Raw genomic sequence first — 24,604 nt, 5'->3', positions numbered from 1 at the left:
CAACGAAATTCGATACTTGGGTTACGTAATCAGTAAAGACGGGATCAAAACGGACCCATCTAAAATCGAGGCTATTGCAAAGCTACCTAGGCCAAGTAATGTTTCGGAACTTAGGTCATTTTTAGGAATTCTGAATTTTTATGGGAAATTTATAAAGAATATGAGTGGCAGGTTGGTTCCGTTATATGAGTTATTAAAGAAAGATAAAGAGTGGTATTGGTCTGCGGAATGTGAAAATGCGTTTATTAAAATAAAAAAAATACTAAGTAGCGTGGACACCCTAGCCCATTATGATTCCAAGAAGCCATTAGTAGTAACGTGCGACGCGAGTGGGCGTGGCATCGGCGGCGTGCTGACGCAGATCGACGCCGGCAGCGGTGGCGAGCGCCCGGTAGCGTATGCGTCGCGGACGCTTACCGATGCCGAAAAGAACTATTCACAGATACATCGCGAGGCGTTGGCTATAATTTTTTGCGTAAATAAATTTCATCAATATTTATACGGTCGACATTTCACGCTGCGGACAGACCACAAGCCCTTGGTATCTATTTTCGGTCCGAACACGGGTATCCCTGCTATGGTAGCCAGTCGTATGCAGCGCTGGGCGATTATTCTGTCGGCTTACTCGTTCGACATTGAGTATGTGCGAACTGATGAAAATAGCGCGGACGGTCTGTCACGTTTGCCGATCGACTGTAAACAAAGCGAGCCGACACCGCCTGAGCAAACGTACTTACATTGTATTCAAGATTCTTTATGTTTAGATTATAATGAAATAAAGAACGAGACGATACGGGATCCAATACTGGCTAAAGTATTGCTATACATACGGGACGGTTGGCCTGCACATTGCGAGTTAACGAATATGAAACCGTACTGGAATAGGCGAAATGAGTTATACGAGGAGTTAGGATGCGTTATGTGGGGGCACCGGTTAGTAGTGCCGGAACAATGTAAAAGTAAAATTTTAAAAATTATTCACGAACCCCACATGGGCATAGTAAAGTCCAAGGCGCTCGCCCGCAGCTATGTATGGTGGGCGGGCATCGACGAAGCGGTGGAGCGCGCGTGCCGGGAGTGCGAGGCGTGCGCGGCGCAGGCGGACGCGCCGCCACGGCAGACACCGCGCATGTGGCCCTGGCCATCGCGCCCCTGGACTCGCCTCCATTTAGATTTCTTGGGCCCAATCGGGGGGAAAACATTTTTGGTGGTAGTGGACGCGATGTCCAAGTGGATCGAAGTTTTCCACATGACGGGGGTTTCGGCGAGCTATTTAATTGATCGTTTAAATGAATTATTCAGCCGATTCGGTATACCGAAGCAGATCGTCACTGATAACGGTACGCAGTTCGCTTCGAAAGAGTTCGAATATTTTAACAAGTATAACGGCATACAACACATTTTTACTCCACCTTATCACCCATCATCGAACGGGTTAGCCGAAAACGCGGTTAAAACGCTTAAGAGGATAATTAAAAAGGCGCTGCAAGAGAAGCGGGACATAAACAGGGCTCTGTGGTCATTTTTACTTTACTACCGAAACGTGGAACATTGTACGACTGGCGAGAGCCCGGCGATGCTTTTACTCGGCAGACCGATACGTACCCGCCTCGATGTAATTAGACCGGATCGGGAGGGCAAAGTGCGTTGCGCACAACAACGTCAGCAGGAGGCGGCCGGCGGGGCCAACCGGACTTTCGACAAGTCGGATACGGTTTGGTACAGGCAGTACCTGAAAGGGGAGAAATGGATTCCGGGGCAGGTAGTAGAGGTTCTTGGAAGCAGTAATTTTAAGGTAAGAGGATCAGACGGTGGGGTGGTGCACAGACATATCGATCAGTTGCGTAGGAGACCGAGCGAGAGCAGGCAATCGCTCGCGTCTGCCCCGTCTGTGTTGGGTGAACAGGTAGACAGTGCGAACGCTCAAGGATCAGACCCCGGGGGCGCGGGGTCGGAGGAGGAGGAAGAATCGGAGGGGCCGACGGAAGAGAGGGCGCCGCGCGTGGCCGAGCCGCCGGCGTCGCAGCCGCAGCCCGCTCCGGCTTCACCGGGCGGGTCAGGACATGTGTCCGCGGCTGCCGCACTTAGAGTTCGCCCTATTAGGCAGTGCCGATTAGTTAAGCCTAAGTAATAAAGATTTTTGTATTTTATTTTATTTAAGTTAAGACTCTTATTATTTATGTTCTGTAATTCTTAGTTAGTATTCCTTAGGGTTAAGTATGTTGTCATTATTGTTGTAAGAGAGTTTTAAGATAGTTCTTAATTAGTGTAGAGGAGTGTAATGTAGGTAGCTACAGAACAACTTTGTGTAAGTACCTTATTTAATGTGATTATTTTATACGCCAGTTGGCAATAAACATCTTGGACTGAGCACTCGTGTTTCATTGTGAATATTACAGTTATCTGGAGAAGTGACAAAATCTTTAAAATCACCGTTAATGGCAGAGACGTCACCGTGTCCATAGATCGGCTGAAACCAGCGTACATCCTTAGAGACGTACATGATGCAACCTCGCAAGACCATTTACCAAAGGTGAATAAAGATTATGTTACGCGTTCGGGACGTCGAGTTAAGTTCCCGGATTTTTATCGCCCCTAGCCGGGTCTCTGGAGGGGGGTGGTGTAGGGTCTTACATACCTAAAATACTAATTTACATTAATAAATCATTTATCAATAATTTACATTATCATACACACAAACATAAATCCATACACACACAACTTACATAACTAAATAACATAAATAAATGGTCAGCTAGCACTTACCTGTGTCGTATCGGGCGACCTGTAATGAGGTGCAGTGGAAACGCATCCACCGACGTCAGCGCCTATTGTATGCGAGGCAGCCATGTGCATACGCAGGCCGGCAAGCCGCCGCATCGCTTCCCCGCACCAGTCCGGTTTTTGCGCTCGCACTAGACGCACGCCGCTTTGCGCTCCCGACGCACTCGCTTACCTGCTTACGTATTCCGCTGCCGCTTCGCCCGATCTCTGTGACGCTTTCGTGTTTCCTAAATTCCTTCGCAATACCTATATTCTAATATTCTACTGTGATCTGTGTAACTATTGTGCCAATTAACCTTCTGTGCCACGTGCATTATATACTTCGCCTTCTGGCTAATAAATATTGTGTTGCTGAACTAGTTGTTATTTCTTGTCAATATATTTATTGTAAATATTCTATTCTAATATATCTCAACCCCACAACTGCACTAGAACCCGTGCTAGTACACATATCGTACACCTGAACCCACTTCGTGTACGCGTCTACGACCACCAGGTATGTACGACCATTTAGCGGAACCAAAAAATCAACGTGTACCCGGTAGAACGGTCGTGGAGGGAATTCCCACGGCGACATTTTAGCCCGTGGTGGTGACGACCTTAACCGGTTACACACATCACATGACCCTATTAATTTTTCAATAGCGTCATCAACGCCCGGAAACCAAAATCTCGCCCTAGCTTCGGCCTTAGTCTTTACGATGCCTAAATGAGAAATATGCAATACGCTGAGCACACGATTACGTAACGATGCGGGAATAACGACTTTGTGTCCTCTCATAAGGCAACCGTTTTCGGCCGATAGCTGATTACGGCACAAAAAATACGGTTTTAATTTTAAATCAGCTATTTTATTTGGCCATCCGTTTAAAACATAATTAACGACGCGACTCAATATAACATCTTTAGATGTTTCGTGTCGTAGCTCGCCAACGGTTATCGGCAGCGTTCCGTCCACCACGAAACAAACATACGCGGCCCTGTCGCACAGCGCCGCGGCAGCGTCTGCGCACGACGCACGCCCCGCCTCCGCGGTCCTCGCGCCGCTCTCGCTCGCCCCCACCAGGGTCGCACGCGATAGATAATCCGCGCTGTTATCGGCGCTGCGAACATATTCAATATTAAAATTGTAAGCGCTAAGAAACAATGCGTACCGTTGCAGCCTATTAGCCGATACCTCTGGAATGCCTTTATGCTGGCCAAATATTGTAATTAGAGGCTTATGATCGGTTTGCAAAATAAACGGATCCGATCGACCGTACAAATATTGATGAAAACGGCGTACGCCGAAAATGATCGCCGTCGCCTCTTTTTGAATTTGCGAGTACCGTTTCTCCGCTGGCGTGAGTTTGCGAGACGCGAACGAGACCGCCCGCTCCGCGCCGTCTACTCCTACTTGGGATAGTATCGCGCCGAGGCCGGTAGGGGACGCATCCACAGTTAAGATAAGTTTAGCATTCGGATCGAAGTGAGCCAGGACGGTATCCGATGCTAAACATTTTTTAATTGAAAGGAATGCGTCTGAGTGAACCTTGCACCATTCCCATTTACTATTTTTTTTCAATAAATCGTACAATGGACTTAAAACAGTAGACGCGCCCGGTACAAAATTTCTATAATAATTAGCAAGACCTAAAAACGACTGGAGTTGACTTACATTAGTCGGCCTAGGTGCATCCATTATTGGAGTCGCGCGCCGGTTGCCGTACCGTGTGCATCGCTTCCGTGTCGCTCCGCATTTAAAAATCTTTAAATGTGGTAAAAAGTGAAGTGATATACCTGTGTTATACATCGGAAGATGCGTCTCGCATCTAGTGGTATAAAATACATAGTGGGCAGAGACCAAATTAGTTAAGTTTTTAGTGTTTAAGTGTTATAACGGTCATTTTGGGCGTGGCACTTTTTCGGCAAAGTCCAAAAAGTGCTCCGATTTTGTTGTGCAATATACCGGGAGATGCGTCTCAGTGAGACAAATTGACCGGTATAGTTTTTAGAGTGGACAAAGACCAAATTAGTTAAGTTTTTAGTAGTTTAGTTTTTTTTTTTTAGTGTTTAAGTTCGTTTGTAGAACTTATGAATAGTCTACAAACGCTATGAACAACAATAGCAAAGTGACTTACGACATGGGGGAGGACACCTCCATGTCGGACTACACGTGCTCAGAGGACGAGGGCGCCTCCGGGCGCCGGCTGGAAGCCGCGGGCGCCGCGAGCACCGAGGACGCCGCAAGGCAAAACAAGGGAGGTAAGCCGCGGTCAGCGGGCTTGACATTAAAGTTCCGAACAGGAACGACCCATAAACGGCCGTTGGCCGCTACATCCGCGGATGAGGACGCCCCGGCCGTGGCGCATAAAGTGGCCTCGTCTTCGAGGAGGGGCCGCGTTAGGCGCCCGGTAGGGGTTTACAGCTTCCTCAAGGAGGCTAAAGACTACTTAGCTGATGGGGGGGATAGTGAGGGGGAGGACCCCGACCCAACTTACCGTCCATCCGGGAGGAAGACGAGCCCCGTAGTGGCCTCCGCAAAAGCCGACGATGGGAGCCCAGACGCCCTATCCAGGGGCACGGTTGAGGCCCTCGCCGAGGAGGCTCTCAAAAGTGTAGAAAAGAAAAAGGAGGAAATTAAGAAGAGCGGCCACCTAAAGGGTACCATGTGGGGGCAAATAAACCGGGCGACTAAAAGCGTAGTCGAGGCAGTTGAGGGCCTAAGGGATATAACACCAGAGGAAGAGCAGCGCAGGCTCCGCGCGGACAATGCTCGTCTAGCAAGAGAGCTAGATCTAGTCCGCAACGAGCTGCGTGCATTCAAACAAGCGTACGTGGAGTCGCAGCGGAAGTCTGCTGCAGCCCCGAGAGAGGCCACAGGGCCCCAGCAGCCCAACTTTGAGGAGGTGCTCAGATGCGCCATGGAGGAGATTATTTTATTTATTTATTTTGGAAAATTTACACTTACACAGTTATACTTTCAAATATTACGTGCCCCGCAAAACTGCTTACGCAGTTTGATTGCAGGTCACTCGCTTTACATTAATTAAATGGTTACAATGTACTTAACAAGTGCTTTTTTAATAAGTGTTTAAATTTACTAAGTTTAGGCTCACGTCTTATGTGCTCGGGTAAACTGTTGAGTAAATATGGAACTCGTTTTTTTAACATTCTATCTCCATAGTAATTTTGTACCATGGGTATTTCAAATTTACCTTTGGACATAGACCTTGTGCCCGCGGCCATAGTGGTGACCCTCAAGAAAGGGGCCACCATGACCACCGCGGAAGGGGCCACGACTGACGCGAAATATACCGAGGTCCTGGCAAAGGCCAGGTCCTCGATATCCTTGAGGGAATTCGGTTTGGAGTCGGTCAAGATCCGAACGAGCACGACCGGCTCCAAACTGATGGAGGTCGGGGGATCACCCCCGAGGAAACCGCGGACCGCCTCGCCGCCGCCCTGGTGGAGGCAGTAGGGAGCTGGGCGGACATCACCCGCCCTACCAAAATGGTCGTCCTCAGGATCACCGGTCTGGATGACACGGTGACCACTGAGGAAGTGGCGGCCCAACTGGCATCGATCGGCGGGTGTCCCCCCAGCTCCATGAAAGTTTTGTGCGGGGTGTCGGGGTCACTCGCCCAAAAGTTCTTACAGCGGACGGCCGTCCGTTGTAACCGAAGAGGAAAGTTCCAGAAGTCAAGGTATTCTCATCAACAAGGGAACATCAGGCCGAGCTTCTGGGGCGGCGGCTCCGCCCTGGTCAAGTGCCCAGCGACTGCCGCTAAGGCAGTCGTGAAGGCGGGACGAGTGGCCATCGGATGGACGATGGCCACCGTCAAAGCAGTGGAGGCCTAGCCATTGAGATGCTACAAATGCATGATGCTGGGCCACACTCGCGCGCTATGCCCAGCGGAGGCAGAGAACGGGCGTCTCTGCTTCCGCTGCGGCAGTGAAGGGCATAAGTCGGCAGAGTGCGAGGCCCCCTGCAAATGCACCGTGTGTGCAACGACGGGGCGCCCACACTCGCATGTGATGGGGGGTGCCAAGTGCACACCCCCGTCGGTGAAGGGCAAAGCCCCGTCGTCGAGCAGAGTGCCTCGCACTCAGCCCCAACCGCACGGCAGCCGTATGGCTGAGGAGGAAGAAATGCAGGTATCTTAATGCCAAGACACCTGCATTTCGACCTACTACAGACGAACACCAACCACTCTGCCCGCGCACAGGACCTGCTCATGCAGTGCCTGGCAGAGTGGAGAATTGCTGTTGCGGTCGTGGCTGAGCCCTACTTTGTTCCCCCGTAACCCAGTTGGTTCCGGGACACAGAGGGATCAGTCGCCATCGTGGTGCCGTGGTTTCGCGCCCCGGGAAGGTGTGTACTGGTGGACGCAGGACCTAGCCGCCCTGCGCTCCGCCAGTAACGCCGCCCGACGGGCATTCACCCGGTGCCGCAGACGGCGGAACAGAACAGAGGAGGAGCTGGAGCGCCTTTACACCGAGCTGAGCTCGGCAAAGAAGGCGTTCTCCAGTGCGATCAAGGCCGCCAAGGACTCTGCCTATGCGGAGTTCTTGGCGACCCTAGACGCAGACCCGTGGGGGCGCCCATACCGCATGGTGCGGGCGAAGCTGAAGGTGGCGTCCCCCACGGAAACGATGGAGCCGGCGGTTCTTAGCGCGGTGGTCGAGGGGCTGTTCTCGGATAGCCCCCCTTTTGTACCACCGCATGACAAGAGACATGCCGGCGGACATCGAGACGCTGAATCGGCCTGCCGCTCTCGCCCCACCTCCGATATCTAAGGAGGAAATGGCCAGGGCGGCGGGCCGGCTCAGGGGGACCCGCAAGGCCCCGGGGCCAGACGGAGTGCCTAGCAAGGTTTTGCACATTGCGCTGGAACACCTCGGGGAACGCCTCCGCAGACTGTTTAACGACTGTCTGGCAGAAGGGCGTTTCCCCGGGGTGTGGAAGGAGGGGCGACTGGTGTTGCTGAGGAAGGAGGGTCACTCCGTCGACTCTCCTTCCGGCCACCGGCCGCTCGTGATGCTGGATGAGGCTGGGAAGCTACTGGAAAGAGTATTGGCTTCCCGAATCATCCAGCATCTGGAGACGGAAGGGCCGCAGCTCTCCGAGAACCAGTTCGGGTTCCGGTCCGGGCGATCCACCCTGGACGCCCTGACTGCCCTGAAAAGGTTCTCGAAGGATGCGGCCGAGAGGGGACAAGGGGCGATGGTGGTGTCACTTGACATCGCCAACGCCTTCGGCTCCCTCCCCTTCGGAGTAATAGAGGAGGCACTTCGGTTTCACGAACTGCCCCTCTATCTCCGAAGGATTGTGGGACACTACCTGCGAGAGCGGGTAGTGTCCTACATGGGGAGGGAGGGAAGAGAGGAGCGGCGGATGGCCTCCGATGTTCCTCAGGGGTCCGTCCTAGGACCCCTGCTGTGGAACATCGGCTTTGACTGGGCCATCCGCGGGGAGGTGCTGCCCCGGATGGCTGTCATTTGCTACGCAGATGACACGATAATAGCCGTCCGGGACACCACCTGGAGGAAGGTCAAGAGGAGGGCGGAAGCTGGGGCCACCCTGTTGGTCCGGAGGATCGAGGCGCTCGGACTCCGCGTGGCACTCCACAAAACCGAGGCCCTCTGCTTCAAAGGGCCGAGGTGGAGAGTGCCCGCAGGAGCGACCCTCCAGATCAACGGGGACGAGGTCGAGGTTAAGGCCCGGATCAAATATCTTGGCCTTATCCTCGATGGGGGTTGGCGTTTCGGAGATCACTTCCGGACGCTAACCCCCCGACTCGTCGGCGCGGCTTCCGCCCTCGCCAGGCTCCTCCCGAACTTGAGAGGTCCGGGCGTGCAGGTCAGACGCCTGTACGCCATGGTCGTTCGCAGTATGGCCCTGTACGGCGCGCCGATATGGGCAGAAGCCCTTGACGCGCCAAACAGGGCCCTCCTCCGCAGGCCGCAGCGCATCGTTGCGGTGCGCGCATGCATGGCCTACCGCTCGGTGGGCCACGCAGCGGCCTGCGCTTTGGCCGGCACTCCCCCGTAGGAGATAGAAGCGGGTGTGCTGGCCGAAGCGTACCGGGAGCGGGCCGAACAGAGAGCTCGGGGCGAAGCCCCGGCTCCAGGGGAGCTCGCCCGTTCCCGGGCGAGGAGAAAGCGAACGACCATAGAGCTGTGGGCTGTTGGCCTAGCGGACGCCAAATACGGCGCCCGCACCATAGAGGCCATACGCCCACGGCTCTCGGACTGGTGCGGGAGGCGCCACGGCGCAATGAATTACAGACTTTCCCAGATTTTAACAGGTCACGGCTGCTTCGGGTGGTACCTTCACCGAATACGAAGAGAGGAGAGGATGTCGTGCCACGAGTGCGGCGCTGATGAGGACACCGCGCAACACACCCTTCAGGTTTGTATAGCGTGGTCCGAAGAGCGCCGCACTCTGGCAGCGGCAATTGGTGATGACCTCTCACTCCCAGGCGTAATTCGCGCCATGCTGGGCAGTGAGGGGTCATGGGAGGCGGTTTCCTCCTTCTGCGAAATTACTATTGCTAGAAGAGGAAAGGGAGCGAGAGCGCGAGGATAATCCCCTCGCGCCCCCGCTCAGACGCAGGAGAGTGGGGAGTAGGAGGCGGGGTTTCGCCGCCGTACTTCTCCCCACAAACCATGCGTGAGAGGGAGGCCCCTTCAGGGCGATAACGCAGGCGAGGCCACGGAAGAAAGCTAAAGTGTTCCCGTGGCGCCCGCCATAATGCGTTAGAGGGCAGTCAGGTTTTAGTGGGTATTCCGGTCACCTTCTGTGGCCGGCGAATCCCACACTCCCTACGCCATTGCACAGCCCGGCGTAGGCGTGCGTAAACGCATTTCCTGACTATAAAAAAAAAGAAAGGTGCATCCATTATTGCCTTAACTTTTTCTGGCGATTTCTTTAACCCATACTTGTTAATCACATAACCCAGGTAACTGATCTCGTTTTAAAAAAATTCACACTTTTCTTTCTGCAATGAAAGGCCGGCTTCCTCGAGCCTTTGTAATACGGCACCTAGGCGACTCATATGTTCTTCCCTATTCCGACCGGTAACAAGTATGTCGTCGTGGCGACACAACACCCCGTCTAAGCCTGACAAAACGGTTTCCATAGCGCGCTGGAAGATCGCCGGGGCCGACGCAAGACCGAACACGAGCCGCGTGTATTGGTACAGACCTCTGTGCGTGTTGATACACGTCAACTTCTGCGATTCCTCGTCGAGACAAAGTTGGTTGTGTGCGCTTGACAGGTCTAACTTGGTGAACTGTTCACCGCCGTGCAGCTTTGAAAACAGTTCATTTACCGTGGGCAGGGGGTATTGCTCGACGACGAGTTGTTTGTTTATAGTCACAGCGTAGTCGGCACATATCCTAACGGAGCCGTTTCGCTTAAGGACCGGTACGATAGGAGATGCGTAATCAGAATCGTCTATAGGTTTAATAATAATAATAATAATAATAGCCTTTATTCAGATAGATACATACATAATTACATATTGTTTATAGTTACATTTCTTTATTTCTTGTACAATCTGTGTGCCCGTTTCGGACATAGGCCTCTTCCAACTTCCTCCATTCTTCTCTTTGTATTGCCGTTCTGGTCCAAGTATGTCCCGCTACTGCCCTTATTTCGTCTACCCATCTTCTTACTGGTCTCCCGCGCTTCCTTTTGCCACTTTTAGGGTACCAGAAGTTAATTGATTTAGTCCATTTGTCTGGGCCGCGCATAATGTGTCCGGCCCACCTCCATTTAAATTGTTTAATAATCGTGGTTATATTTGTTAATCCTGTTATTTTTGTTATAGTTGTATTTTTAATTTTATCATTTTTTCTAACATTTAGCATACTTCTCTCCATAGATCTTTGGCAAACTTGTAGTCTCTTGTAGTGATCTTTTGTCGGAGCCCAAGTCTGACAACCGTAAGTTAGAACAGGAAGCACACAAGCATTAAAGAGTTTTCATTTCAGCTGTACACTCATTTCCTTGTTCTTCATTACTTCTTTTAGCATCCAATACCTCTTCCAAGCATTGCTGATTCTTGTTTCAATCTCTTTTGAGTTTTGGGCTGTTGGTGATATTACTTGTCCTAGGTATGTATATTCGCGGACGTATTCTATTGTATTTCCGTCCACTATGATAGGCTCTTCAATGTTGTTCGTCATTGCTTTCGTTTTAAGCGCATTCATTGTTAATCCTACTTTTTGACTTTCTTTGTAGAGATCTTTAAGCATTGTCGTTAGTTCCAATGCAGAGGACGAGAATACAGCTAAATCGTCCGCGAATCTCAAATGAGTTAGGTTTTCGCCGTTGATATATATAGGTCTATAGGTTTAAGGAACCCTAAATCGACTAACCTATCGATCTCTTCAGTAACTTTGTCTCGGAGAGCAAACGCTATAGGTCGGGCTTTAAAAAAAATCGGCTTTGAATTTTCTTTTAAATATAATTTGATTTTATATTTTTTAAACGTCCCTAAAGTGTCAGAAAATGCTTTTGCATACCGAGCCTGGAGTTGTTCTATTGAAATAGATGATTCACAATATTTAACCGGTGCTAGTTTCAGATTGAATTTTGATATAAAATCCCTGCCGAGAAGTGCCGGGCCCCCGCCGCGTACTACATAGACGTCTATGGCGCGGGTGACCTCGCCATACAATATCTGCGACTGAGACATAACCCCTAAACAATGTATCTTTTCGCCCGTGTAACCCAATAATTTTTTTTTCGAAGGAGACAAAGATACCTTATTGTAATGCCGTCTATAACTGGTTTCCGAAATAACCGTTACGGCCGAGCCACTGTCGATTTCAAATTTCAAACTAACACCATTTAACTCAATAAACTCCACCATTGGCTCCCCCATAAACGATCGGATATGATACAACTCACCGTCGTCGTTCTCGTCCGTCTCGGCTGACGCCACCAGGTTCGCCTTGCTACACACACTTTTTACATGAACTTTTTGGTTGCACTTTCTAGAACTACAGTCGGAACGACGAGACTCCAAAGTCTTATGGTCAACGTTGCCGCACATCACCTTTTCACTACTGCTCACACTGACACTTTGCTTACTATTTTGTCCAATAGCGTCCGTGGGCACGATGGCGCCGACTCTGGTCGCGGCCGCTGCACAGGCGTCTCCCGCCCGTGCGCACTGGATGCTCTCAGCCAGTTCCACCGCCATGGACAAGGGCAGACTGGCCAACTCCTTGCCGTATAACTCCTCCTTCTCGATGCTTGGCAGCATGCCCATTATGAAGCGGTCCCTTACGGCTTCTTCGAGGTTACTGAAGTCACAATTCAACGTCAACCCTCGCAGCCGCGCCGCCCATTGTGTATGCGACTCGGTCGGTTGTTGTACCGCCGCGTAAAACTTATGCCGCGCGCTGAACCCGATGTGCCTTGGCGTAAAATGCGCGTCGAGCAGGGCTAGGATGTCTTCATAGGATACGTCTTGCAGCTCCTTTGGCAACGCCAAATCCGTTGCCAGCTTGTATGTACCCTCGCTGAGCGCACTGAGCAGTATAGCGCGTCGCTTCACTCCCGCCGCATCATTTAAGTGATTTATATCGTTCGCAATAAACCACAACGTTATGCGACTTTTGTACACCTTCCACGTATGTACATTATGATCGAAACACGATAAAACACCGAAATACGACACTGCCATTTTTAATTTTCATATGTAGGTTTTTCGAATCCTCGTCGCCACTGTTAGATATAGGGAGTAATGATACGACCGCTAGCTTGGTGCAGACTGGTTTATTGACGTCATTGTCAAACTGACGGCAGACGCAGCAGCCGCGCACAGATTATACACTTACATATACAACAACAACAAAAAAGGCTATTATTCCACCTGTGAATGAATTCCATCTTGGAAACTCTTATTTAAATTCCGGCACTGTCAATAAGGAATACATTTTTTTTTAATAAATCACGAGAATGACGTATACAAACTTTGACAGATGGTGAATTTGACGTTTTTTGTACCCATTCCACAGCACTAGTATTAAAACATATTGTCTCTGTTTTATAAAAGACGATGAAAGGGAATAAATATACATAGATACAAGTTTATGTGCAGTAGACTTTTATGATTACACTAACTTAAATATTATGATTTAAATCAGGGATTCCCAAACTATTTTGGACAAGTGACCCCCTTTTCCAAAATGAATCGTTTCCACAGACCCCCCATGGCTAAATTATCTACTTTTAAGATCAATTATTATTTTCCTTTTATATTAATTCTGTCTCCGCCTGGCTGGTTTTTATATGATAGATAAGGTAAATAAATAATGGTAAAATGAAAAATAATAAATATACTACGTATTTACGATAAATACATATATATAAAACCTAAATTACACACTATACATACATACATACATAAATAATCCTAGCCAGGCGGGGGTGCTAGGGTCGGAAACCTCCACGTTGGGCCGCCGCTTGGATTGTTCTGGGACAAGTCCCGGGGGAATGGAAGCGGTAGGTCCGGTGCACCCTGGACGGCGGCAGATGGGTTCCTTTCCTCTACAGGGGGGAGGGAAGTCATCTGTCGCTGACCAATATCTGGCCAGCTGACCCATGGAGGGGTCGTGGGATGGCGGACCTCCAAGGTCCGCGGCGAGGCGCTCTTTTAAGAGCGCCCCGCGAATTGCCGGGTCTGCCCAGTGCACGGTCCGGCTCTATTTTCAGAGTCGACTGGTGAACTGGTGCAGACTGGCGTCGTCGCCGGCTTAGTCGGCATGGGAGCGGTGTTTTCCCCATTGTCGGTCCTGTTGGACAGCGGTCTTCGGACGTAGTTTTGGCAGGAGTATTCCGCGGCGCGGCGGTTCCCCTGTGTCGGTGCAGGTTCGTGAAGAATCATTGAAAGATCTTACTTGATCGCGTGCTTGTTGTAAGGTTGAATGTTGAAATTGAAGTGAAGTGAAAGATGGCGCCGACGACCGCCGGCCGGTCGGCCGTCGGCGCGAGAGCAGCGATGACAGTGCACTGTCGCTGCTCTGTGGCAATGTTGCCACTTTTTAAATATGGCGTAGACAGGCTGCCCCCCTTGGGTCAGGAGCATCCTGGTCCAACGCAGCAGGTAGTGGGCAGAGGCGGTTGTAGGCTCTGCGCAGCGTCCCGGTTGTGGTGAGGACGTCAGCGACGCGGTTGACACCGTCGCTGCCAGGGTGGACGCCAGTGATCCTTCCAATCAGCCATCGGTTTGGTGGAAGGCGATCATCCTTCACGACGACCATTTCTCCTAATTGCGGTTGCGTTCCTCGCGTGCGCCACTTGCTGCGGGACTGGAGTTCTGAAAGATATTCCTTATAATATCTGGTCCAAAAATGACATTTTAATTGTTGAATTCTCTTGAATTTGCTTAAAGTTGATAATTGGTGATTTTCCACCTGAGGTGCAGGCGACATAGTTATTGTTCGTCCAATTAGAAAATGGGCCGGTGTTAAGGGAATGAGATCCGTAGGATCGGACGAAAGAGGAGTGAGAGGTCTAGAATTTAGTATCCCCTCTATTTGTACTAAAAGAGAATTCATATGTTCGTAGTCTAAATGAGTCATAGGTAGGACTCGTTTTAGATGGTGCTTTACCGATTTTACTGAACCCTCTGCCAAACCGTTAAAATTGGGACTATAAGCAGGACAAAATTTAAAATTTATATCATTTTCAGCCGAATATGAAACTATATTGTTGCAGTTATCCTTTAAAAATTTTGACAATTCATTACACGCCCCTTTATACTGAGTTCCATTGTCAGAATAAAGAGTTGCTGGCTTACCTCTGCGGGCAATAAATCTGTTTAACGCGTCAATAAAACCTTGCGAAGTGAGATCGGTGACGAGCTCAAGGTGTATTGCCTTTACTGCCAAACATACAAACACAACTATATAGGATTTGATAAGTTGTGCACCACGACCCTTTCTGTTCAATATCATGATTGGACCGGCATAGTCTGTAGCTGTGTTTAAGAATGCGAATTCAGACTGCAACCTCTCCGCAGGAAGTGTACTCATGATTGGTTGGTAAGTTTTGCCTGCAAATCTGAGACAAGTTGTACATTGATGTGTTATTTTTCGGCAGAGGTTGCGTCCTCCAACGATCCAAAATTTGTGCCGTAGTGTAGATAGAAGTAATTGTGGTCCTGCATGTAATAATATTGTGTGGTAATGTTGTACTAATGTTTTTGTTATGTGATGTGATGCATGTAACAGTATTGGATGTTTTGTGTCATAGTCGTAGTTGGAGTTTGACAATCGACCTCCAACTCTAATAAGATGGTCATTATCAATAAAAGGGTTCAATTTAATCAGTTTATCTTTTGGTGAAAGTTCACCTTTCATGAGTAAAAAATATTGTTTATTAAACATATCTAGTTGCACTCTTTTGCACAACACTAATAATGCTAGTTTTAATTCTGAAAGTCTAAGTGAACCAATATGTTTATTATTTTTATTTTGACAGTTGTGTTTGAATCTTAATAAATAAGCTACGATATGTTGCATTTTGTTAAAATTTGAATATTTGGTTGTGAAATGTTCATCAATATCTTGTAAGACTGCAGTCGCAGAAATATGAAAGTTAGATTTTATTTCTGGTAAATTTGAAATATCTAAGTTTTGAGGTTGGGATGGCCAATCTATGTTTTGATGCCGCAAGAAGTGCGGACCTTCCCACCACAAATTTGAATTTTTGAGTTGTAAAGGATTCAAACCTCTGGAACCTATATCAGACGGATTGAGATTGGTTGGGACATAATTCCATGCTGCTGGATCAAATGTATTAGTAATTTCTGTAACTCTATTGTATACAAATTGTTTTAATTGTTTTTTGCAAGTTTTTATCCAGCCCAGCACTATAGTTGAGTCACACCAGAACTGTATTGAGTCGATGTTTAATCGCAACGCACTTACTACCTTTTTTGTCAGTTGTGTTACAAGTAAAGCACCACAGAGTTCGAGCCTTGGCATTGTTAGTTTATTTTTTAAAGGTGCCACCTTACTCTTTGCAACAAGTAAGCGTACAGTTACTTGACCACTGCTCGATATTGTGCGAATATAAACACAACCTGAAAATGCCTTAATTGAAGCATCGCTGAAGGCATGAATTTGGACTGTTATATACTTTTCACATAACACTTTTCGAGGTATTGTTATTTGAGAAATGTATGGAAAGTATTCTATGAATTGTTTCCATTGCGACTCAATATCAGCTGGTACTGGTCCGTCCCAAGGTATATTGTGAGCCCATAGAGCCTGAAGGATAAGCTTTGCTTGTAGCATGCATGGGTTTACTAAACCCATGGGGTCAAAGATGTGTGCTATTGTGGACAAAATAGTGCGTTTTGTTATTGAGGTATCATCTATAGGTATTGATGGAAACAACAATGTGTCAGTTTTGCTGGCCCAGGCTACGCCTAGGGTCCGTGCACAATCATCTTTATTTAAGTTCAATATGTCATTATTGTTGGTTTCATCAACAATTTCATTTAAAATGGACGTTTTATTTGAACGCCACTTTCGTAAATGGAAATGAGCCCCTTTGAGTTCATTAATAACACCCTTACAGGTTTCAACTAGTGTATTTTTGTCATCATTTCCAGTTATAAAATCATCTACATAAAAATCGTGTAAGATAGATTGACTTACTAATTGATTGGAACACTCTTCACCTAATTGTTTTAAGCATCTGGTAGCCAAGAATGGTGCTGAGGCTGTACCATATGTTACTGTGTTGAGTGTATATTGTTTGATAGGTTGTGAAGGATCTGAACGCCAATAAATTTGTTGTAAAGAGCGTTGACCTTCTGTTACATAGATTTGTCTGTACATTTTTTCTATATCGGAAGTAACAATATATTTATGCTGTCGAAATCTAATAAGTATGCTTAATAGGTCGTCTTGCACTACAGGGCCAATGTGTTGAATATCATTTAGTGAGACACCTGTACTGGTCACTGCAGATCCATCAAACACCGCACGCAAGCGTGTGCTGATGCTGCCCTCGCGCAAGACACCGTGATGTGGTAAAAAATATGAATTTGTAGTAAATTGTGTGTTTGTTTTTTCAGACATATGTCCTAACTCTATGTATTCATTCATGAAATTGATATATTCGTTTTTGAAACTAGGATTTCTTTTAAATTTGCGTTCTAAAGAATTAAATCTAACCAAAGCTTGTTGGCTCGAGTCACCCAGACAGTCCGGGGACTCTTTAAATGGAATTGTAACAATAAACTTGCCATCTGGGTGGCGTTTTGTTGTGGTAGTGAAGATCCGTTCGCACTCACTCTCAGCTTTAAGATCGTGCAATTGTTGAGTGACTGGAGCGGCTTCAGATTCAAAAAAATAGTTTAATTTTTCATCAAGCTCGATATCGTTTGTGAAATGGCAATGGACTGTATGTGAATAAAATTGTTTTGATTTTCTTTTGTATGGTAATTGAATTGAACCAGAAATTAGCCAACCAAGTTTTGTTTCAACGAGGATTGGTTTGTGTTTACCTAGAGATATTTGATTTGAAGAAAGAACATTCCAGAATAGATCAGCACCAAGCAACATGTGCACCTCTGACGGCACAGCAAATGTTGGGTCAGCAAGTTGAACTTGGGAAGGAATCTCAAATGAATTGGTATTAATGGGAACCGTGGGTATCAGCTGAGTGATATTGGGAACGATAAAACAGTTGACTTCTGTTTTATAATGATTTTGATATAGAGATGAAATTGTGACGTCACATCTTTGTGAGATGTTGGAAAATTGTTGATTTAGTCCTTGGACTGATACACATGTGGAATAACTGGGTATCCCTAATTGCCTTTGCAAAGATTGTGTTATGAAACTGCTAGTGCTACCATTGTCCAATAGAGCACGTACTTTGTGTAATTGCCCAGCATGATCTTCTATGGTGATCATTGCTGTTGATAATAAAACCTGGCTATTGTGTATTGATGATAGTGTAACAGGTTTAGATAGTTCCTGTATATTTGGTAGAACAACACAGTCACTTTTAGAAGATTGATTAACCGGAGGTTCATTAAATTGTTTAGATGGATGCAACATAGTATTGTGTCGCTTTGAGCATAAGCGGCAGGAACTGAGTCTACAATGTTGTTCATTGTGCCCAGACCGCAAGCAATTTGTGCAAAGATTCAGATCTTTTATTTTTGTTAGCCGAGATTCTATAGACATTGCCTTGAACTTAGGACATTGATATATGGAATGAAAATGTTTGCAAACGGGGCACTTAAATTGTTTTTGTTTAGATGTTTCATTAACAATAAATGTCTTGGGACGGTTGTGAGTTACATCACTATAACGTCGTGACTTAGGTTGTCCCTGAGCTTCTTCGATGGTTTCTAAAAGATCTGCACGGTTTTTTAAAAATTGCATGAACTCTTGCAAAGATGGTACATGCTGAATCCGATTACGCTCAGTTTCCCAATCGCGTATTGAAACTAAATCAAGTTTGCTTGACATCATGTGAATAATTAACACATCCCAATGTTCTGTTGGAAGTTTTAATGTATTTAGAGCCCGTAGGTTTTTATTTACCCAATCTATTAAGTTCCGCAGAGCCTTGGAAGACTCTTGCGTGACAGGCTGTATGTTAAATAGAGCTTGAATATGGTTGTTAATTAAAATTCGATTGTTGTTGAATCTGTCACAAAGTAAGTCCCAGGCAACATCATAGTTCTCCGTTGAAAATTCTATAGATTTAATAATTAAAGCCGCTGTATCCTTTAATGAATTTCTTAAATAGTGAAATTTATGTATTTTTGGAATTGTGTGATTGTCGTGTATTAATGATTTGTAGGTGTCATGATATTCTAACCAATCTTGATAGCGACCAGAAAAGGTGGGTAAATGTATTGTTGGTAATTTGATGCTCGGCCCACCTGAATATCCAATAACACCTGAGCCCGACACCGATGCATTGTCATTGCCCGCAGCAGTAGCAGCATTAACAGCGGCATGCCTGCTGAGCAAATCCTGTGCAACAGCCATGGCGCTGAAGTAGCTGTTCTCGAAGGCAGCTCGTTCTGCATACTCGTCATCTGGAATGTCGGTTAATCCTTCTATATCATTCTGTACCGAGTCAAAATCATTGTACATTTCTTGCATTTTCCCATTTCTTATGGTTAATTCATGGGCCTGTACACTATTTATAGTTTTGCTAGGTAATAATGTATCTAGAAATTTTTTAAACACTGTTAATTTCGATTTGAAGCTTGCTCTAGATTTTTTCAAAGTTTGGATGTCCATTTTGATTGTTAATTGAAAGTAAATTAATGATGCAAAGTTAATTAAATGTTAATGAAAATGAAATAAATTATAAATCCCTGCTGTTGTAAAGAAAATTAAACAAAGTTACATATGCAAATAAAAAAGTTAAATTGAGGGTAAGTAAAAAAATAAAAAAAAATACTTAAATTTTGTAAAAAAAAACTTGAAAAAAGCAGGCAGAACGTTAGGTTATATTCAAGCAAGCAGATGGCAGAACAACCGAAGGCTCATGAGGGTTCACTCGGCTACCAACCGGCTTAAGCGGGAACAATGACCCCACATGGATTTCTGTAATGTTCGAAACTTAAGTTAGCAAATGGTTAAAATTATGCTGCATTAGTACAAATAGAGGCAATACACCGTTCTAGACCCTTTAGAAATGTACAATAGTTGAATTTTTTTTTTAAAGTTAGTGAAGGTAAGTGGGATGACGCGACAATTTTTAATTTGTTGAAACGAAATAAATTATAGTTTTTTGAATTTGGAATAATGATTTTTGAAATGATTAATAACAAAGAAATTGAATAACACACCTTTAGATAGTTGGTATGATTGAACAAATAGATTGAAAATTGCAATAGTGAGATTTACGTAAATAGTTGGAAAATAATTGGAACGAACTCACTCATCTCCGCAAACCTCTCTAGGTATATATTGGCTTGATGAATTGAAGATTTGATATTCAGCACGCGTCCATGTCGATCAATCTTCTTTTTTCGACCGCACCGCTTCGAAATTTTTCTTCTTGGCCCCTTTTGATTGTTGAGATCCAATCGAAATTATTCGAATCCGGCTCGAAACTATGTCGGTGCAGGTTCGTGAAGAATCATTGAAAGATCTTACTTGATCGCGTGCTTGTTGTAAGGTTGAATGTTGAAATTGAAGTGAAGTGAAAGATGGCGCCGACGACCGCCGGCCGGTCGGCCGTCGGCGCGAGAGCAGCGATGACAGTGCACTGTCGCTGCTCTGTGGCAATGTTGCCACTTTTTAAATATGGCGTAGACACCCTGGGTGTGCTAACACGCACTTAGGGGGATGTCCTTCGGGACAACGTCGGGCAACCTGTCCCGGTCAGACTGTGTCAGTTGATCATGTCTAGCGGCGTCGCCGGGACAGGGGGCTTGCCTTCATTGGCCGGCCCAAGACAAGGATCAGTCACTGTTCGGTACAGATGTACTATATTATATGTATATTTTTGAATTTCGCGGTTGACCTACACAGGTTTTATGTAGGTAGATCGACTCATTTTTATTCTCCCGCTCAAGCGGGTAGTTAGAAATCCCTTTCCGCTACGGATGGGCGCGGTGCCTGCGGGGGGCTTGTGCGGGGACAGAGCTCATCGTGGCAGCATAGAAAGTGGTCGGCAGTTAGATAGCACATCGGAAGTGTCTATTATTTAGCGTACAGGGTCGCTAAGTTTACGGTTCCGCGTTCGGTTCGATAAAGGACGCGTCTATAGGGCGCTTACGGGAAGCAGTGCATAGGGTGCATCAGAAGTGCAGCATTGCTGGCGCCTTTAGACTGTATGACAGTGACTTATTTGACTCGACTGACACCGACAGAGTGACCAGGCACCTGCAGGCGGTGAACGGGGCATCGAGTAGGTAAGTGCCACTTCATATATTTACAATATTTACGCCAGGCCTTGTGATACGTAGTTTAAGGCAGGTTGTGCCGCGGGACCCGAACCCGTCGTGTACGGCACAGTCACTAAAAACCCGACAGCGAAGTCGTTAAAACCTGCGGATACCGGCGGACCTCCGCAGTATGTACGCCCAGTCTGGGTACAGGGGGCTCTGCCTGTCTGGAGTATCCTTTCCCCCACACTCGTGGGAACTATACAGAACTATGGGATACAGAACACAAAAAACACAACGACGACAATGGCAACGCACAAAGAATAGAAGAGACGCACAACGATTTGGAAGCAGTCGAAGGCGGGAACAGGGCCGCGGGTGTGGCCGTCCGGGAGTTACGGGTGTCGCTCTCTCGGTGCGACTCGCCCATGGTCCTGGAGAGGAGGCAGCTGTCCGATACGGACAGCGGCAGCTGCGCCTCATTAGAGGCAATCGGGGGTGAGGGCATGCGCTCAAGATCGCGCTCCCCACCCAGCCGATTTTGGCCAAAATGAAGTGCCAGCACATCGCCAGCGTCCGCGAGGCAGTGGCGACCATTGGCGAGGCAGTGCGAGCTCTACGAACCCGCACCGAGTTGCAGGAGGTCGCCCACCTGCAGGCCGAGCTGGCTGGTATTGGATCGCGGGTATTGGCGACCGCCTGCTGCACGAGCCGAGATTGCGCCCTCCGCTGGCTGCGGACGCGCATAATGCCGCCGCCGCCGCCACCGCCGCCACCGCCACCGCAGGAGCGACCAGCACCCGCCGCGAGGTGAAGCGCGCTGCCCCCGCCCCGGCCGTAGAGCCGGTGCCCGCCCCGACCCCAGTCCCCGCTAAAATGACGATAATTCCATACAAACTTTCACCCCCACTTTCAACCCCTTACATTCCTTTTTTCGTGTTAAAATGTAGCCTATGTCCTTACTCAGGCTCTAGACTAAATATTGGTAAGAGTTACAGCAAAGCATATCAAAACAAAACATTCACCAAAACCGAATATATTACCAAACAAAATTTCATCCCCTATTATTATTTTGCACCCTTAGGGGTAAAATTATTACAAAAAATTAATTTCGTATTTATCTATATCTGTAGGGGAAAGCACTAGACACTCACTCACTTATATAGATTTTTTACTCACAACTCACTTAACAATTCACAAGAAAAAGAACAACTCACAAGAACAACTCAAAAAATCTTAAATTAATACAATGTATATTCAAAATAGTTACACCAAACCATATCGCGTTTCGTTATCGAACAGCGCCATCTAGTTTTGTAATCGTTACTAACACACATCCCCCGGAAAGGACGATAGTCCTTTAAACATCAGGTAATGGGCATAGTTTCCCAACAGTTCTCGTGTAGACTCCTGTCTTTGTTCGTACATCATAAGTTCTCGTTATTTCGTCTTGTCCAGGATATTTTTTCTCAATGCGCCCAAGAAACCATTTACTTGGCGGCAGATTAGGTATTTTCATAAGGACTAAATCATCCACATTAAACTCCTTCTTTAGTTGCATCCATTTTGGTCGCTCTTGTAATCGTGATAAATATTCGACATGCCATTTTTTCCAAAAGGATTGCATCAACTTTTGTAGAAGTCTCCATCGTGTTAAATTTCGTATTTTGAAATCAGTTAAATCTCGCTCAGGAACTGTGATCAGATCAGTGATCATTCGCCAACCAAAAAATATGCTGGGGTTAAAGGTTCAAAATCATCAGGATGATCACTCATGGGAGAGAGCGGTCGCGAATTTAGGCACGCCTCGATTTGGACGAGGACGGTGTACAACTCCTCGAAGGTAAGTGTTGCCTCTCCTATTGTTCTCTTTATGTGATATTTTATAGATTTCACTCCGGCCTCCCATAATCCTCCGAAATTTGGTGATCCAGGTGGAATATAACGCCATTTGGTAGATTTGGAATCTAGTAGTGATTCAAGTTCTTTTGGTATCGATGCCTTGCCTTGGTGCCACATCTCTAAAATTTCTTTACTGGCAGCGACGAATGTAGTTCCATTATCGCTCCACATCTCTCTACATGGACCTCTTCTTGATATGAAACGTCTGAATGCAGCCATGAATGCATCCACGGTCATGTCACTCACGATCTCTACGTGTATAGCCTTTGTAGCCATGCATATAAATAATGCGATGTAGCCACGATAGGATTTTGCTCCTCTGCCCTTGCTCATACGTACGTCTATAGGGCCTGCAAAATCAACTCCACTTATAAGAAATGGTCTCGATGGAGTAACACGACACTCGGGCAAATCTCCCATCATCTGTGTAGTGTTATTGGCGCGTTGTCTCGAACAAATCATGCAATTTCTCACAAATCGTTTTACAGTATTGCCTGTATTTATCAACCAGTATTTGCCACGTAAATATTTATTTATTTATTTATTTATTTAACTGGAAAACTATGTTTTTATAGATTTCGCAAATAGACAGCAAAAACAATAGTATCAAAATCGCGAAGAGAATAAAAACAATTGATAAATAATAGGGAAGTATAAAAATAATTCAAAAAAAGTTGAACAAATTAAAAGTAAACAGGAAGGTAAAAAAACAAGCGGCTAGCGAACCGGACAACCAAAGAATTCGCTGCTTAAATGGCTTACAATGTCAGCAAGCCTAGTATTAAACAAGTCGATGTGAGGACTTTGCTTTGATATTGAGTTAAACTGTCTGGCCGCTCTGCAAAAGAAAGCGTTTGCTCTAAAGTTCGTCGTTACTCGATTTATATTAAGATATAGATTACTCCCAATTGGTCTCGATGGAACGTTAATATTTATTTTGGAAAGAAGTAGAGGAGAATCAACCGTGCCATTTGTTATTTTTGATAAATATGCAATGTCAGCTATATTTCTTCTCACAGACAATGGTAGTAGGTGGTGTTCTTTACATCGTAATGTATAATCTGAATTAGGTTTTTGAGTTTTATATTGTAAATATCTAACAAATCGTCTTTGAATGGATTCAAGACGTGATATGTAAATGTCGTAGACGTAATATGACAACATTAATTGTGGCCCTCCATGTAGCGTATTAAAATGAGCATCTGCTAATAATAATGGTAAGAGTACATTAGTTTTTGATATAATTACAGGGTGTTTACTCTGATACTGAATGTGAGCATGCTTTAGGCGACCTCCGACTCTTAACACTTCGTTCTCATCCAAGAACGGTTTTAATGATAATAAACGACTTTTTTTTTGTAGAGGTAAGCCCCTTTTCAAATTCTCAATTTCATCTCTAAACTCTATGCCTTGTGACAACTTTAAACAAACGGTAAGTGCTTCTCCTCTTTCCTCAAAATTTATAAATGATGTTTTAACCTTGTCTTTATTTTTCAGGTGCAGCCATCGTCTACAGTATGCTATCACCGTTATTAGTTTTCTCAAAGAAGAATATTTAGTTAATAAGGTAAGTATTTCCACATCTTCTGACTCTTGCAACTTAACTGTCATACAAGAAACTGTTTCTTTTAGCTCCAATGTAGTAGTTGGTACTTCACAGGTAAGTCTTTTTATGTATTTATCTTTTAGAAATAATGGACCTTGCCACCACAACTCATGGGATTTTAATTTTTCAGGCGCTACTCCTCGAGATGCTGCGTCAGCGGGATTCTCTTTTGTAGCTATGTAAGACCAATTTGGTTTGAAAGTATTTGATATTTCAATCACTCTATTTTTTAAATATGGTTTCCATCTATTGGGATCGCCGTTAATCCAACATAACGCTACTTGTGAGTCGGACCAAGCGTAAGTATGTGTCTCATCAACTCTCAATGCGGTCGCGACATGTTTTAAAAGTTTTGTCAGCAGAAGAGCAGCACATAATTCTAAACGTGGGAGCGTTACTTGATTTAAAGGTGCTACCTTTGTTTTTGATA

At 46.1% G+C, this 24,604-nt stretch overlaps 2 protein-coding genes across 2 annotated transcripts; both read right to left on the bottom strand.

The window, feature by feature from the left end:
* Positions 1-13,634: 13,634 nt before the first annotated feature.
* LOC123723398 lies at positions 13,635-19,142 on the bottom strand. The gene is made up of 2 exons (XM_045685965.1): positions 18,702-19,142; positions 13,635-14,102 (listed from the first exon to the last, which is right to left on the bottom strand). Exons 1-2 carry the CDS (start codon positions 19,066-19,068, stop codon positions 13,828-13,830), a joined length of 642 nt encoding a protein of 213 aa, XP_045541921.1. The 5' UTR covers positions 19,069-19,142; the 3' UTR covers positions 13,635-13,827.
* A 3,237-nt stretch (positions 19,143-22,379) lies between these two features.
* On the bottom strand, positions 22,380-22,988 carry LOC106717931. Its single transcript, XM_045685930.1, has one exon. It carries the CDS (start codon positions 22,986-22,988, stop codon positions 22,380-22,382), a length of 609 nt encoding a protein of 202 aa, XP_045541886.1.
* Positions 22,989-24,604: the final 1,616 nt, after the last annotated feature.

Source organism: Papilio machaon, chromosome W (genome assembly GCF_912999745.1).
Source record: "Papilio machaon chromosome W, ilPapMach1.1, whole genome shotgun sequence".
NCBI lineage: Eukaryota > Metazoa > Arthropoda > Insecta > Lepidoptera > Papilionidae > Papilio > Papilio machaon.
This window is presented reverse-complemented; position numbering and strand designations above follow the sequence as displayed.

Coding starts and splice junctions, on each gene's coding strand:
- LOC123723398 (XM_045685965.1), bottom strand. CDS start 19,068: ATGGACATCCAAACTTTGAAAAAATCTAGAGCAAGCTTCAAATCGAAA. Junction 14,103..18,701: donor AGGTGTTATTGGATATTCAG/GTGGGCCGAGCA, acceptor AATATCTTTCAG/AACTCCAGTCCCGCAGCAAG.
- LOC106717931 (XM_045685930.1), bottom strand. CDS start 22,988: ATGGGAGATTTGCCCGAGTGTCGTGTTACTCCATCGAGACCATTTCTT.